Raw genomic sequence first — 15545 nt, forward strand, 5'->3', positions numbered from 1 at the left:
TTTGTTAAGCATTTTTGCATAGATGTTCATCAAAAATATTGGCCTGAAGTTTTGTTGTTGTTGTTGTTGTTGTTGTATATCCACCAAGTTTTGGTACCAGGATGATGCTGGCCTCATAGAATGTGCTAGAGAGGAGTCCTTCCTTTTCAATTTTTTGGAATAGTTTAAATAGGCATGGTATCAGCTCTTCTTTGGACCTCTGGTAGAATGCTGTGAGTCTGTCTCGTCCTGGGCTTCTTCTGGTTGGTAGGCTATTTATTACTGCCTCAATTTCAGAAGTCATTATTGGTCTGGCTTAGGGAATCAATTTCTTTCTGGTTCAGTCTTGGGAGGGTGCATGTGTCCAGAAATTTTCCATTTCTTCTAGATTTTCTAGTTTATGTGCATAGAGGTGTTCATAGTATTCTCTGATGGTACAGAGAATACTATAAAAATAATAGAGAAATACAAACATATTTCTATAGGGAAATACAAATGTAGTTCTGTGAGGTCAGTGGTGATGCCCCCCTTACGATTTCTGGTTGTATTTGAATCGTCTCTCTTTTCTTCTTTATTATTCTAGCTAATGGACTATTTTATTAATTATTTCAAAAAACCAGTGTATTAAATTCTCACACTGGTATAAAGAACTGCCCAAGACTGAGTGATTTATTAAAAAAAAAAAAAAAAAAGAGGTTTAATTGACTTACAGTTTCACATGGCTGGAGAGGCCTCAGGAAACTTACAATCAGGGCCAAAAGGGAAGCAAACACATCCTTCTTCACATGGCGGCAGGAGAGAGAAGTGCAGAGTGAAGTCGGGGAAAGCCCTTTATAAAAACATCAGATGTCGTGAGAACTCAATCACTGTGATGGGAACAGCAGGGGGGAACCACCCCCATGACGTCCCTCCCCCAACATGTGGGGATTATAATTTGGATTACAATTCAAGATACGATTTGGGTGGGGACACAGAGCCAGATCATATCAACCAGCTCCAGGATTTATTGATTTTTTGAAGGATTTTTTTGTGTGTGTCTCTCTATTCCACTTCAGTTTAGCTCTGATCTTAGTTATTTCTTGTCTTCTACTAGCTTTGGGGTTTGTCTGCTCTTGGTTCTCTAATTCTTTTAGTTGTGATGCTAGGTTTCTAACTTGAGGTATTTCTAGCTGTTTGATGTGGGCATTTAGGGCCACAAATTTCCCTCTTAACACTGCTTTAGCTGCATCCCAGAGATTCTGGTACTTTTTATCTTTGTTCTCATTAGTTTCAAAGAAATTCTTGATTTCTGCCTTAATTTCATTATTTACCCAAGAGTCACTAAGGAGCAGGTTGTTCAGTTTCCATGTAGTTGTGTGGTTTTGAGAGAATTTCTTAATCTTAAGTTCTAATTTGATTGTGCTGTGGTCTGAGAGACTGTTTGTTATGATTTCAGTCCTTTTTCATTTGCTATTGAGTGTTTTACTTTCAATTATGTCATCAATTTTAGAGTAAGTGCTGTGTAGTGATGAGAAGTATGCATATTCTGTTGTTTTGGGGTGGAGAATTCTGTATATTTCTATCAGGTCTACTTGATCCAAAGCTGAGTTCAAGTCCTGGATGTCTTTAATTTTCTGCCTCGATGATCTGTCTAATATTGTCAGTGGGGTATTAAAGTCTCCCACTATTATTGTGTAGGAATCTAAGTCTCTTTGAAGATCTCTAAGAACTTGCTTTATGAATCTGGGTGCTCCTGTACTGGGTGCATATATATTTATGATAGTTAACTCTTCTTGTTGAATTTAGCCTTTTACCATTAGGTAATGCCCTTCTTTGTGTTTTTTGATCTTTGGTGGGTTAAAGTCTGTTTTGTCAGAAACTACAATTGCAACCCCTGCTTTTTTCTGTTTTCCATTTGCTTGGTAAATTTTTCTCCATCCTTTATTTTGAGCTTATGTGTGTGTTTGCATATGAGATGGGTCTCTTGAAGACAGCATACCATTGGGTCTTGGCTCTTTATCCAGCTTGCCAGTCTGTGTCTTTTAACTGGGGCATTTAACCCATTTACATTTAAGGTTAGTATTGTTATGTGTGGATTTGATCCTGTCATCATGCTTCTAGCTGGTTAGTTTGCAGGCTTGTTTATGTGGTTGCTTCATAGTGTCACTGGTCTGTGTATTTCGGTGTGTTTCTGTAGTGGCTGGTAATGGTTTTTCCTTTTCATATTTAGTGCTTTCTTCAGGAGCTCTTGCAAGGCAGGACTGGTGGTAATAAATTCTCTCAGCATTTGCTTGTCTGAAAAGGATCTTATTTCTCCTTCGCTTATGAAGTTTAGTTTGACTGGATGTGAAGTTCTGGGTTGGAAATTCTTTTCTTTAAGAATATTGATTATTGGCCCCCAGTCTCTTCTAGCTTGTAGAGTTTCTGCTGAGAGGGCTGCTGTTAGTCAGATGGGCTTCCCTCTGTGGGTGACCTGGCCTTTCAGCCTTTCTCTCTGCCTGCCTTTAACATTTTTTCTTTCATTTCAACCTCGGAGAATCTGATGATTATGTGTCTTGGGGATGGTCATCTTGTGGAGTATCTTACCAAGGTTCTCTGCATTTCCTGAATTTGAATGTTGGCCTTCTTCCTAGGTTGGGGAAGTTCTCCTGGATCATATCCTGAAGTATGTTTTCCAACTTGATTCCATTCTCCCTGTCTCTCCCAGGTACACCAATCAGTTGAAGGTTTAGTTTCTTTACATAATTCCATATTTCTTAGAGGTTTTGTTAATTCCTTTTCATTCTTTTTTCTCTATTCTTGTCTGCCTGTCTTATTTCAGAAAGATAGGCTTCAAGCTCTGAGATTTCTTCCTCTGCTTGGTCTGCCTGCTATTAATACTTGTGATTGCATTGTAGTAGTGTGTTTTTCAGCTCTAACAGGTCAATTATATTCCTCTGTAAACTGGGTGTTCTGGCTATCAGATCCCATATTGTATTACCATGATTCTTAGCTTCTCTGCATGGGGTACAACATGCTCCTTTACTTCAGTGAAGTTTGTTATTACCCACCTTCTGAAGCCTACTTCTGTAATTTCAGCCATCTCAGCCTTAGCCCAGTTCTGAGCCCTTGCTGGAGAGGTGTTGTGATCATTTGGAGGAAAAGGGGCACTCGGCTTTTTGATTTTTCAGAATTTTTTGCATTGATTGCTTCTCATTTTTGATGTCTTATCTACCTTCAATGTTTGAAGTTGCTGATTTGGAGATGGAGTTTTATGGGGTTTGTTGTTGTTGTTGTTTTGTGTTTGTTTTTCTTTTAGTAGCCCTGTAGAAGTCTGGCCACTCATCCATAGGGCTATTGTGGTTTGCTGGGAGTCCACTCCAGACACTAGTTGCCTCCGTTTTTCCTGTACCTGGAAGTATAATATCAGCAATGAAGGCTGCAGGACAGCAAAGTTGGCAGCCTGCCGCTTCCTCTGGAAGTTCCTTGCTAGGGATAACTGACCTATTGCTGGCCCAAATGTGCCTGGAGGAAGTGGTTGGAGACCACTGTTGGGAGGTCTCACTCAGTCAGGAGGAATGAGATCAGGGATTGACAAAAAAGCAGTCTGGCTGCTTTTTGATAGAGCCAGTGTGCTGCGTTGGAGATTTCTTCAGCCCCTAATCAGTTTGGGCTCTCCAAGGCCCACAGGCTGGACTAGCTGAGAAGCCTGAATGTCCAAGTTGGTGACCTGCCCCACCCTTCAGGCACTTTGTCCCGTGGAGAACACAGGCAGGGGTGGCCAGAGGCCCCAGCTGGGACAACCTGCCCTGGGAAGAAGAATGGATGGGGGGATGGGGCAGTTAAAGAAACAGTCTGGTCACACCTTGACAAAACAGCTGTGTTGTGGTGAGGAACTGCCTCTGCTCCCATCAGCTTGGACTCTTCAAAGCCCACAGGCTGTGGAATGACTGAATTGTCCAAACAACCCAGGTGGTGACCCTCCCCTCCCTTGGTCACTCCATCCCAGGGATAGAAAATAGCTCTGTCATGCAGGCAGGTGTGGTTGGAGGGCCCCAGCTGGGAGGTCCCACCCAGTAGGAAGAATGGATCAGGGCTCTGCTTAAAGAAGCAGTCTGGCCATGATCTGGCAAAGCCACTGTGTTACGCTGCTGGGGAACCCTTCCTCCTTGTCTGGACTCTTTGGACTCTCCAAAGCCCACAGTCTACAAAGGCCCAGTAGACCAAATAGCAGAGATGGTGTCTGTAACTCTCCTCGAGGCTCCATCTGGTCTCAAGAAGGCTTTGTCCTGTTGACAGTGGCTGGCTGAAATTCCAAGCCAGTGGGTCTTATCTTTTAGGGTGCCATGGAAATGGGGCCCACAGAACAATGCCATTCGGCTCCCTGGATTCTGCCCCCTTCCTAGGGGTATGTGCAGACCTCCCACCTTGCCTGAGTTGCAGACACCTTTGTTGGAAATCGCAGGGTGGAGTTTGTAAAGCTCCACTCTGTCTCTATGCATGATTGAGCAGTTGTTCTGCCAAGACTCCACACAGCTCTGTGTGTCAGACCCAAGGCTCTGGTGTCATGGGCTTGCTCACAAGGAGATCTCCTAATCTGTGAGTTGCAAATATCCATAGAAGAAGCATGGTTTCTTGGGGTCACATAGTCACTCACTGCTTCCCTTGGCAGGGGTTGGGGGTTCCCTTGGCTCCATGTCGCTCCTGGGTAGGCTGTAGCCCCATCCTACTTTTCTTCATTCTCCTTGTGTGAAGTTGTTTCCCTAATCCGTCTCCATGTGAGAACCTGAATATTTCATTTGAAAGTGCTGCGTTTACTCATCCCTTTCATTCCTCTCCTTCAGCGCTGCAGACTTCAGCTACTTCTAATCAGCCATCTTGGCCCCTATCTCACCTGTTTCTCTTGATTGGCTAAAAATTCTAGGCTATTTGATTTATTTGCCAATTACCAATTTGAGTGGTCCAAACATTCCTGAATATGACTTGTATCCCATATATTAACTTTTATTACTTTGAAATTCAGTATTATACTAAAAATTGCAACTTCACTTAGGTTATTTTTGTAGGTAATGATACATTACCTTAAAGACGTACCCTTGATTATAAAACTTTTCACATTAAAGATCTGATCTGATAGACACAATCGCTTCTATAACAAAGAAGAAAAGTCACACAAAATTCGCCATCACTTAGTTACGTAAAATATTATTTTTTACATTAAAATAAAAGTAACATTAAAATGCATGCAAAACCTGAGAAAATACAAATGTCAAATATACTGGTTTAATATAAATCATCAATAAGAAATTATACCACTGCATAATAATACCAAGACATTAGGAGAAAATATAGGCAAATGATATACAAGATAACTCATAAAAGAAAAAAATATTATATAAACACCCAATGCTTAATTTTTGTCAAGTAAGTAAATACATTTTAAAGTGATACTTTCAGTGTTGGTATTTGACAAAATGGATCCTTTGTATTGTTCTGCAAGTCAGAAAATATTTTCAGGAAAATAGCTAGACAGTATGCCTTCGGACATTTGAAATCTCTTACAATACAGTATTTTGGTCCAAAAATCATAAGGCAAAAAGAGAAATGATCACTAGGATTTAAGTCCAAATATGTAATTTGCAACATTAATTACAATGTCAAAAATTGGGAAAAAATTAAACACATAGAAATATGTTGATAGCATTTAAAATGTCTGTGCTAACTTTTAATTGTATGGGGAAATATATAATATTAAATAAAACCTGTAGGATATAAAATGTATCAGTCTATCGATCTAATTAAATATATGCAGTCATGTGTCACTTTAAAATGGGGATGCATTCTGAGAAATTCTGTGTGAGTTTCAACACTTTGTAAATACACGAGTCTGCAAAGACAAACGTAAATTGTATAGCCTATTACACACCTAGGCTATATGGTAGAGCTTATTGCTCCTAGTGTAGAAGTCTGTATAGCATGTTACTGTACTGAATACTTTAGTCAACTGTGTAAAAAACTGGTAAGTATTTGCATATCAAAAAACAGAATGGATACAGTGAAAATACAGTATTAAATTTGATGTTAACACCATTATATATGAAGCCCATCGTTGAAAGAAATGTCATTATGTGGTGCATGACTGTTTGTGGAAAACATATGAAAGAAAATAGACCAAATTATTTTTAGAGGTGGAAATATTTTTGCATTACATTTCGCTTGTTGTTTCTTCATAATATTCTCTGCTTCTAATAACGAACGTATATTCATTGTGCTACCGGGGGGAAAATAGCCTGAAATTATTTTTAAAACAAGACCCAATAGAGGAAAAGAAGGAAGAGCAGGGGGAGAGTAACCAGAAACAAAAGACATTTTTGTTTTTTGTACACATAAGAACATTTTATGTGTACTTCCATAAAATATGCACACATGCACACGTGTGCACACACACGCACTGCAGTTGAATTATATCTAAAGATGTTTATTTTTTCAAACTTTTCATTTTTTATCCCAAATGAAACATGTAGAGTAACCTTTTAAAATCAACTGTGGCTTATAGCAGTGTGACATTACTGTTTTCAAAGAAATAACTGACTTTGTGACCTTACCAGAAAAAGTTTATTAGCTTTACATTGGAAAGCAGTTTACTGACGGAGTTTTACTGACTGACTGGAATTTACGACAGCCAGGGAGAAATATCCACTCAAATATCTACTGCCATTCTTTAATGCAGTTACCTAAATATCAGACGTATCTACCTGCTGCTCAGTCTTCTAGTGTAAATATTTAAAGTAATAAAACTCAGTGTGACCTTTTCACTTAGTTCTGAATTTTCTTTCTCTCTCTTCCTCTTCCTCCTCTTGTCCCTCTCCTTTTCCTTGTCTCATTTTACACATACACACTGATTTACCATCACACATCAACATTTGATTTCATCACCATAAAAGAAGAAAATATGTTCTAGGAAGATAATAGAAAATGTAAGGTATGGGGGCATTAGCATACAAAGGGAGAAAGGAAGGAAGGAGGGAGGGAGGGAGGGAGGGAGGGGAAAGAAAGAGGGAGAGGAAAGAAAGAAAGAAGGAAAGGAAGGAAGGAAGAATTTAGTGTGACAGTCAATTGTTTTTCTCTTATTTCCATTATGCTATTTATTCTGAAACCCTATTATATTTTTATAGTGATTAATTTTGCCTGACCATAAAAAACAATTCTTGATTAGACAACATAGATGAAACAAACTATGTAAACTTTATCCAGGGATGACCTTAATAAATATGTTAGATTCTAACAATCTTTTACTTTTATTTATAGTTTTGTTACTATGGAGATCTTATTTCAAAACTAAATGCTACATATATAATTCTGAATGTTATTATTTTAATTAAAAGATAACAAGTAAATTTTCTATGCCATTAACAATTGCATAGTGTTTTCTTTACAACAATGGCTTTTGGAGTCAATGAAAATTAAAAATGGTCATGCTATGTGGTCTTAATAATAATTATAACAGTCATAAAAGATTAACAGGTAACAGTTATGTTCAGTATATGCCAGAAAGTGTATTAAACTCTTTGCCTATACTAACTCATTTAATCCTCATGCAACCTTACAAAGCAGGCACTATTATCTTCCCTATTGTATATATGAGAAAATGGAGACCAAGCATTCTCAACTTGCCCTGGAACCCAAGCTAACAGTGGAGCCAGCATCAGAACCCAGCAGGCTTCTGTAAAAGCCCACGTGACACTGACTTTATAACAAACCTACCAAAATTTAGCAGAATTCATTGCACAGTCATAAAACACTCATTTTCCCCCTTTTTAAAAAAGCACTTTTTTCCATCTTTAATAACTTGTACCTACTTTGAACATAAAGTATTTTTTTATTATTACATTTTATTTTATTTATTTATTTATTTTTCTTTTTTTTCCATTTATTATTATTATACTTTAAGTTTTAGGGTACATGTGCACAGTGTGCAGGTTGGTTACATATGTATTCATGTGCCATGCTGGTGCGCTGCACCCACTAACTCGTCATCTAGCATTAGGTATATCTCCCAATGCTATCCCTCCCCCCTCCCCCCAACCCACAACAGACCCCAGAACATAAAGTATTTTTAAGTGTCGTTACTTACTGGTATCCCAGGTTAACTCGAATGGATAGAGCTTTGATGGAATGTCAGCCTCTAGGTGCTGTAAATGAAAGATCTTCTGCTTCACAGAGTTGGCCATAGCATCATTGCATTGTTTCTTTTTCACTTCTGTGTATGCAGGAAGCAACCAGCTTGGCCCCATATATGGCCACACATCAGTGATGACAGGAAGTTTGCTGGATGACCACCACTGGCACTCTGTGGTCATTGAGCGCCAGGGGCGGAGCATTAACCTCACTCTGGACAGGAGCATGCAGCACTTCCGTACCAATGGAGAGTTTGACTACCTGGACTTGGACTATGAGGTACATGTGATGACGTAGAAATTGTAATAAAATGTCGAGCAATTGCGTCACTCTCCTACTGTATTGTATTATTGTTAATTATATTACTACTTACACCATTTTTATTTTCTTCTCTAAACAAGACACTGACAGTTTTAAAAATCTGATTAATTCGTTTCATTTTATTTCTAAATTTATAATCATGAGTACTTGAAATCTTATAAAAATCTTAGTACCAAAGTAATAATTTGAAGAGAGGAACCATGCTATCCAGGCCATTTAATAAATTCAGAATAAATTTAATTTTTAATCTTTCATTGGTAGTTACTCATGTTATCAATTCTCCCTGAGAATGTGCAGTACATTATATGCAGAGGGTTGTCTAATACTTATTATAAAGTATTGAATAAGAAATCTTAGTTTCTGGTTTATATTAAGTCATTTAGAAACTTATGACTGTAGATGGGTCTTTTGACAAGCTCTGTTCTCTCAGAATCAATATCACAAAAGCAATAAAGTAAAATACAGACTATTTTAAAAAGATTGTTCACGAACAAAAAGACATATATTACCTTCTCAATAATTAGAGATTAAAAATAATCAATGATCACATTTATACAGATAAAAATATGTTCCCATAGGTTAAAAGTAGGTATATCATATTTTTAAATTATTTGGAGAGCAATTCAACCTTAAAATATCCATTAAAACTGTTAATCATATACGTAGGTGAGCTCTTTAAGATGTTTGTCAGCCGGACGTGGTGGCGCATGCCTGTAATCTCAGCACTTTGGGAGGCTGACGCGGGCAGATCACAGGGTCAGGAGTTCGAGACCAGCCGGACCAACATGGTGAAACTCCGTCTCTGCTAAAAATACAAAAATTCGCTGGTTGTGGTGGCACGTGCCTGTAATCCCAGCTACTCAGGAGGCTGAGGCAGGAGAATCGCTTGAACCCAGGAGGTGGAGGTGGCAGTGAGCCGAGATCGTGCCCCTGTGCTCCAGCCTGGGCAACAGAGCGAAACTGCCTCAAAAAAAAAAAAACAATGAAAAAAAGATGTTTGTCACAGTATTATATATCCTAGGAGAAAAGGATAACACTATACATACAAAAGCAGCAGAATGCTAAGATAAAAGGGACGCAATGCTATTACTTAGCCAGAAGTTTCCAAACTTTCTTAGTTCATGGAGCCCTTAGTGTCTTCGAACTTTTTCCACAGCAGTTCTGAGCCGTTAGGTTCAAACAACCTAAAAATTTACGCCCTAAGACTTTGGTAGCCGTTTAGAGACATAAACACAAAATAAAAGTGAAAGTAGATTTTTATTTCATTCTTAAACAACAGCAATTATTACTAATGGGATGAGTGCTATTGCACTGTACAACTGGCAGAAATGGGGATCAGATTTGCCACTGGCATTCTAATTTTCTGTTCCACTTTTACTCTACATGATACTCTGTCTTAATCAGAGTAATGAGAGTAATGACCAAATCCAAAATTCACAAAGACAGCACATCATTAAAAGGAATGACACATTATCTAATACTAGAACAGTAAACTACCTTAAGCTAGAGTTTCACACAATGTCCAAAAGGTGTCAAATATTGTTGTGTTTTCTTTAAAAATTTCAAACATACTATGGAACCCCTATTAGTTTTCTGCACCACCTTCATGTTCCTTGGCACCCAGTTTTGAAATTGGAGATGTATTCATATATATATGTGTGTGTTATGTATATTTATGTATAATTTTATAAGAATATGGAATATGCTCATCATAAAATAAATGGAAAAAACAGGATTAATAGCTGTGTTTTCTATTATCTTTATGTTTAAATAGTTTCTATTTTTTTGCAATATGAATATACGATATATTTTCCTAAATAAAAAATTTAGAGTAGAATATGCTATATAAACACTGATGGAGACTTCATTAACATTAAGTGAATTTAAGATTATTGGAAAGTATTTTATCCCTCCCCCTAAAAAAAACTCTTGAAAGCAAACTGATTGTTAAAAGAAAATGTATGTGAACATCCCAGAAATTCCTATCTTCTCTAAATTAGTATGTGTCTTGGCTCATGTGACTTATCTCCTAATGTATGAGAGATCTTAAAGATGAATTATTCATCCTCTGTTAATAAACTTTGAAGTACCATAGGAGAGGTGAAAATTCTGGAACATTAAGAATGAAAAAATATAATTCTAATTTTCAAAAAACCAAATTAAAAATTTGGGGTCATAAACCCTGTTGAGTGTGTGATGAAGACTATGAATATTCATGCACACACAACACTTGCTATATCGGATCAGCAGTTTCATGGACACCCTGAAGCCCATCTATATACAATGTCATGTTTGAGAACTGCAGGTATAGACTAAAATACCTGGAACTTATTTATTAGACAGAAACAATAGGAAGAAATTTAAATTAACTGACAAAGAATCAGGGTAGACTTACCATTTCTGGCTACTGCCAGATTACGGTCCTCTTAGAGACTGCAATTATTGGCATGAAATGTAATAAAAGTGGCTGTGCTTACCTTTATGTTGCTACACTTTTCTCTTAATGGAAAGGGACTCCCTTTGCTTATTTGTTTAGAAAAAACCTTAGGGACTGGGTCGGGCATGGTGGCTCACGCCTGTAATCCTAGCACTTTGGGAGGCCAAGGCGGGTGGTTCACCTGTGGTCAGGAGTTTAAGACCAGCCTGGCCAATGTAGTGAAACCCCCGTCTCCACTAAAAGTACAAAAATTAGCCAGGCATGGTGGCAGGCATCTGTAATCCCAGCTACTTGGGAGGCTGAGGCAGGAGAATCGCTTGAACTCAGGAGGCAGAGGTTTCAGTGAGCCAAAATTGTGCCATTGCACTCCAGCTTGGGCAAAAAGAGTGAAATTCCATCTCAAAAACAAAACAAAAAACAAACAAACACCTCACGGACTGTATTAGAGTCAGTCTCTAGTTTTGTTGTACTTATCTCCTTGATATATCCACACACTAACTATACTCAAACCTCACAGACTGCATGAAAATTAGCTTCAAACCTAAAATAATACAAATTATACAACATTCATTCCTGAACTATTTAAAGGCTTTGGCCTAAAGGAAGAGAAAGCTGGTCTTGTTATCTTCACAAAACCTGAAGATGCAATGTCCTGCTTCCCCAAGATTATACTGCCTCAATCAATTCTTCCAGAGTACGCTAAGGACAAAGGCATTGAGGCCCAAAGGTGGAGGTGTGCTGGTAAATGCTTAACAACCAGCTCTCTCCAGGGAGGAATGGTCAGGAATGCCCTGATATATCGCATTTGTTAATTTTCATGGTGTGAATTTCCCACCATGGTTGATTTCACGCTACCATATATGGAACTGAGTAGGGAGTTGCAAAGAGGTGCCTAATAGCACTATATGATGGTATTTCCATCATATAGTTGCAATAAATATAAATGACCTCAAGAACATATACGAAAGTAAAGTGTAGAGATAAATTCTGAATAGGTATGAATTTTGTGTTTCATGTAATTTACTTATTTTATAGCTTATGTAGTGGAAGTTTTAATAATAGCTCTGCTTAGCAGTCGGTTCTTGTGAACCAGTATGAGTGGGATTCAGCACAGCACTGCTAGCGTAAATTAAATATACTTACCACAATCTCTGGAGATGAACATCATGAAAGAAGTGATGGAATACAAGTTCACTCCTTTGATGTAACTCTATGTGGACATTTTTTTCCTTTTTTCCTTTTTTTTTTTTTTTTTTTTTGAGATGAAGTCTTGCTCTATCACTAGGCTGGAGTGCAGTTGCACGATTTTGGCTCACTGCAACCTCCGCCTCCCGGGTTCAAGTGATTCTCCTGGCTCAGCCTCCTGAGTAGCTGGGACTACAGGCACCTGCCACTATGCCCGGCTATTTTTTTGTATTTTTAGTAGAGATGGGGTTTCGCTGTGTTAGCCAGGATGGTCTTGATCTCCTGACCTCATGATCCATATATTACTTAGCCAGAAGTTTCCAAACTTTCTTAGTTCATGGAGCCCTTAGTGTCTTCGAACTTTTTCCACAGCAGTCCTGAGCCGTTAGGTCCAAACAACCTAAAAATTTACGCCCTAAGACTTTGGTAGCTGTTTAGAGACATAAACACAAAATAAAAGTGAAAGTAGATTTTTATTTCATTCTTAAACAACAGCAATTATTACTAATGGGATGAGTGCTATTGCACTGTACGACTGGCAGAAATGGCCTCCCAAAGTGCTGGGATTACAGGTGTAAGCCACCCCACCCAGACCTAATTTTTGTATTTTTAGTATAGACGGGGTTTCACCATGTTGACCAGGATGGTCTCGATCTCTTGGCCTCATGATCTGCCCACCTCAGCCTCCCAAAATGCTGGGATTACAGGCGTAAGTCACTGCGCCCGGCATATATGGACATTTTTTGTGACCTAGTCCTAAGAGTTTGTCTCATCCCCTCCTCTTGTAGCTGCCTACACTGCAAAGTGGGCCAATCACCACCTGCAATGAGGCTGCTAGCTACAGGGTGGCTTGAGACTGTGTGGTGATATATACGTGCACTTCACTTCATTTTTCCTCAGCGTAGTCAATAAAAACCAAAGGGGAGAGCAGCAAAATGGTGTTTGGCTTAGATTCTCTCTGTTCTTCAGAGGACACCCACTGTGGATATTATGCTGTTGTCTTTTGCAATACAGCTCTGCTAGGGAAGTAGAGGAATGACTCTCTTGACCATTGCGGAACCACAGACTGCCTAGGAAGAAAATCAATCACAGGAGGAGAAGCCCGAGTTTAAACCTGTTTCTGCCCTTTAATGGTTGTGTGACAGTGGACAATTCATATTCCCCTTTGATGAAATGAATCTAATCGCATTCTTTGCATAGGGTTATGTGAGGAGGCAACAGGAAGTAATAGAAAAAAATGTATGTGAGTTAAGATTACATAGGCTACATTTAATGGATGCACGTTTATTCTCCTTTATGTAAAAGAAGACTGGAGGCAAATGGCTGCTCCACGATCTTCAAGATCACAGTCCTTTTTAATCTTGCTCTTCCTCTATCCCTGTTGGAAATCACTCAAAGACGGCTGCTAACATTTCACTTTGCACTTCAGCTAGCAAGAAGGAAGAGAGAGTAAACAAGACTGTGTCCTCCCCCTCTTAATGACAGTTCTTAGAATCGCATACAGCCCTTCCACTTAAATATCATGAGACCAAAACTGGCTTCAAAGAAGTTGATAATGTATTATATTGACTGGGGAGCAATGTGCCCAGCTGAAAAGCATTATTTTTTTTCCCTAATGAGGGTAGGAAGAAAGGATATGTAGAGGTATCCAATAGTCCCTGCGACATTTTGTGTACACTTGAAAGCTAACAAAATCGTTCATGCAGTTATTTCTTTAGAGGCAAGGTTATTGGACGGCAAGGTCATTAATAAATGTATCATATGAGCCACAGGAATAATTGAATATTAATCGGACAACTGCAACAATATTTGTTACTATCAGCTTCGTTAAAGTGTCAGAAAATATTCTGTGGTCCAACCAGTTTATTTTACCAATGAGAATTTTATTTTATTATTATTAATTTTTGAGACGGAGTCTTTCTCTGTATGCCCAGGCTGGAGTGCAATGGCAAGATCTCAGCTCACCGCAATCTCCGCCTCCTGGGTTCAAGTTATTCTCCTGTCTCAGCCTCCCAAGTAGCTGGGATTACAGGCATGTGCCACCACGCCCAGCTAATTTTGTATTTTTAGTAGAGATGGGGTTTCTCCATGTTGATCAGGCTGGTCTCGAACTCCTGATCTCAGGTGATCCACCCACCTTGGCCTCCCAAAGTGCTGGGATTACAGGTGTGAGCCACCATGCCTGGCCCACCAATGAGAATTTATAACTAGAAAGAATAAATGACAACCTAATATCCTATAATTAGTTACCTTAGGAATTGGGGTCAGAATTCACTAAATTGTTAGAATCTGTTAACTTGAGCCTGCATTGCTTTTCCAGAGCACCTTGATGAGGTGGACTTGTGCCTAGAGTTGCTGAAAACAGGGAAACTGTAAGGATAATTTGAATCCCCTGCAGAAAGTGAAAGGTCTGAATTAAAGAAATATGCACATAGAGGAATAGATATGTTTAATAATATTAAACATTGACGGTATTATTACTGTCAGTTGGGGAAAAATTGATCAAAAAGATTGTAAACAGGAGACATAGTACTCCATTTTAGTATCAAAAATGATTGCCTTTGGTACTAGGCACACTTAGGTAGTATCTAATATGTTCATTTCAGTGCAACTTGAAAACATTTTCCCAATAATTCTACTTTAGATTACTATTTCTTCTTTGTAGTTTTCTGATTCTTTGGGATATATTTTTTCTCAGTTTTCCTTTTACCTTCTTATATATGAACTCTGTGGCAAATAATACATATTCAGCTAACCATTATTAATAATAATTGATTTTATTTTAAATGAGGCCTTTGTTTTTTTTTTTACCATCACCTCATAAACCACAGTTTGTGTTTCCCCCCCTAAAACTACTTAAGCATTTAAGATGCCATAACACTAAATCATAGAACATAATTTGTCCATGGACCTTCCAGAACACAGAATATTTGACTTATGCTTCAAATATGAAGTCGTAATTTTTAAAAATGTCTTCACTGTTGCTTTCATTTCACCCCATCAAACATGCTCTGGAAAAGCACCACAGGCTCAAGTTAACAGATTCCTAACCATTTAGTGAGTTCTAACCCCAATCCCTAATGTAACTAATGATAGGATATTAGGCTGTCATTGATTCTTTATAGTTATATATTCTCATTGAAAATAAAGTGGTTGGACCACAGAGTATTTTCTGACATTTTAATGAAGCTGATAGTAAAAAAAAATAGATAATGGTAATATTGTATGATAATTTAAAATATATATATTACAAGTATTGTATATCTTGATATTATAATTAGCGGTTGGCTTCATTTACTACTAATTCACTATTCATAGTAAATATCATCCTTGACCGTGCAAATACTAAATGCAATTTTGTATCATATAGATTTAATGCTATAGTGTATATTGATCAAAAGTGTATAAGAAATAGATATTTTCTTTCTATAAGCGATAGCAGCCAGAGAAACACAGTAAGTAGCATTGTCTTATTTCTTAAGATTTA

General features: G+C 38.1%; 1 protein-coding gene across 1 annotated transcript in view; it reads left to right on the plus strand.

Annotated features, from left to right (window-relative positions):
* The window catches only part of CNTNAP2 (contactin associated protein 2), a 2292243-nt gene that overhangs the window by 994843 nt on the left and 1281855 nt on the right, over nucleotides 1–15545 (plus strand). The window contains exon 6 of the mRNA XM_019031540.4: nucleotides 8210–8394. Coding sequence (XP_018887085.3) covers nucleotides 8210–8394 — 185 coding nt within the window. The remainder of the gene's footprint in view (nucleotides 1–8209; nucleotides 8395–15545) is intronic.

The sequence above is a fragment of the Gorilla gorilla genome, chromosome 6 (assembly GCF_029281585.2).
Source record: "Gorilla gorilla gorilla isolate KB3781 chromosome 6, NHGRI_mGorGor1-v2.1_pri, whole genome shotgun sequence".
Lineage (NCBI taxonomy): Eukaryota > Metazoa > Chordata > Mammalia > Primates > Hominidae > Gorilla > Gorilla gorilla.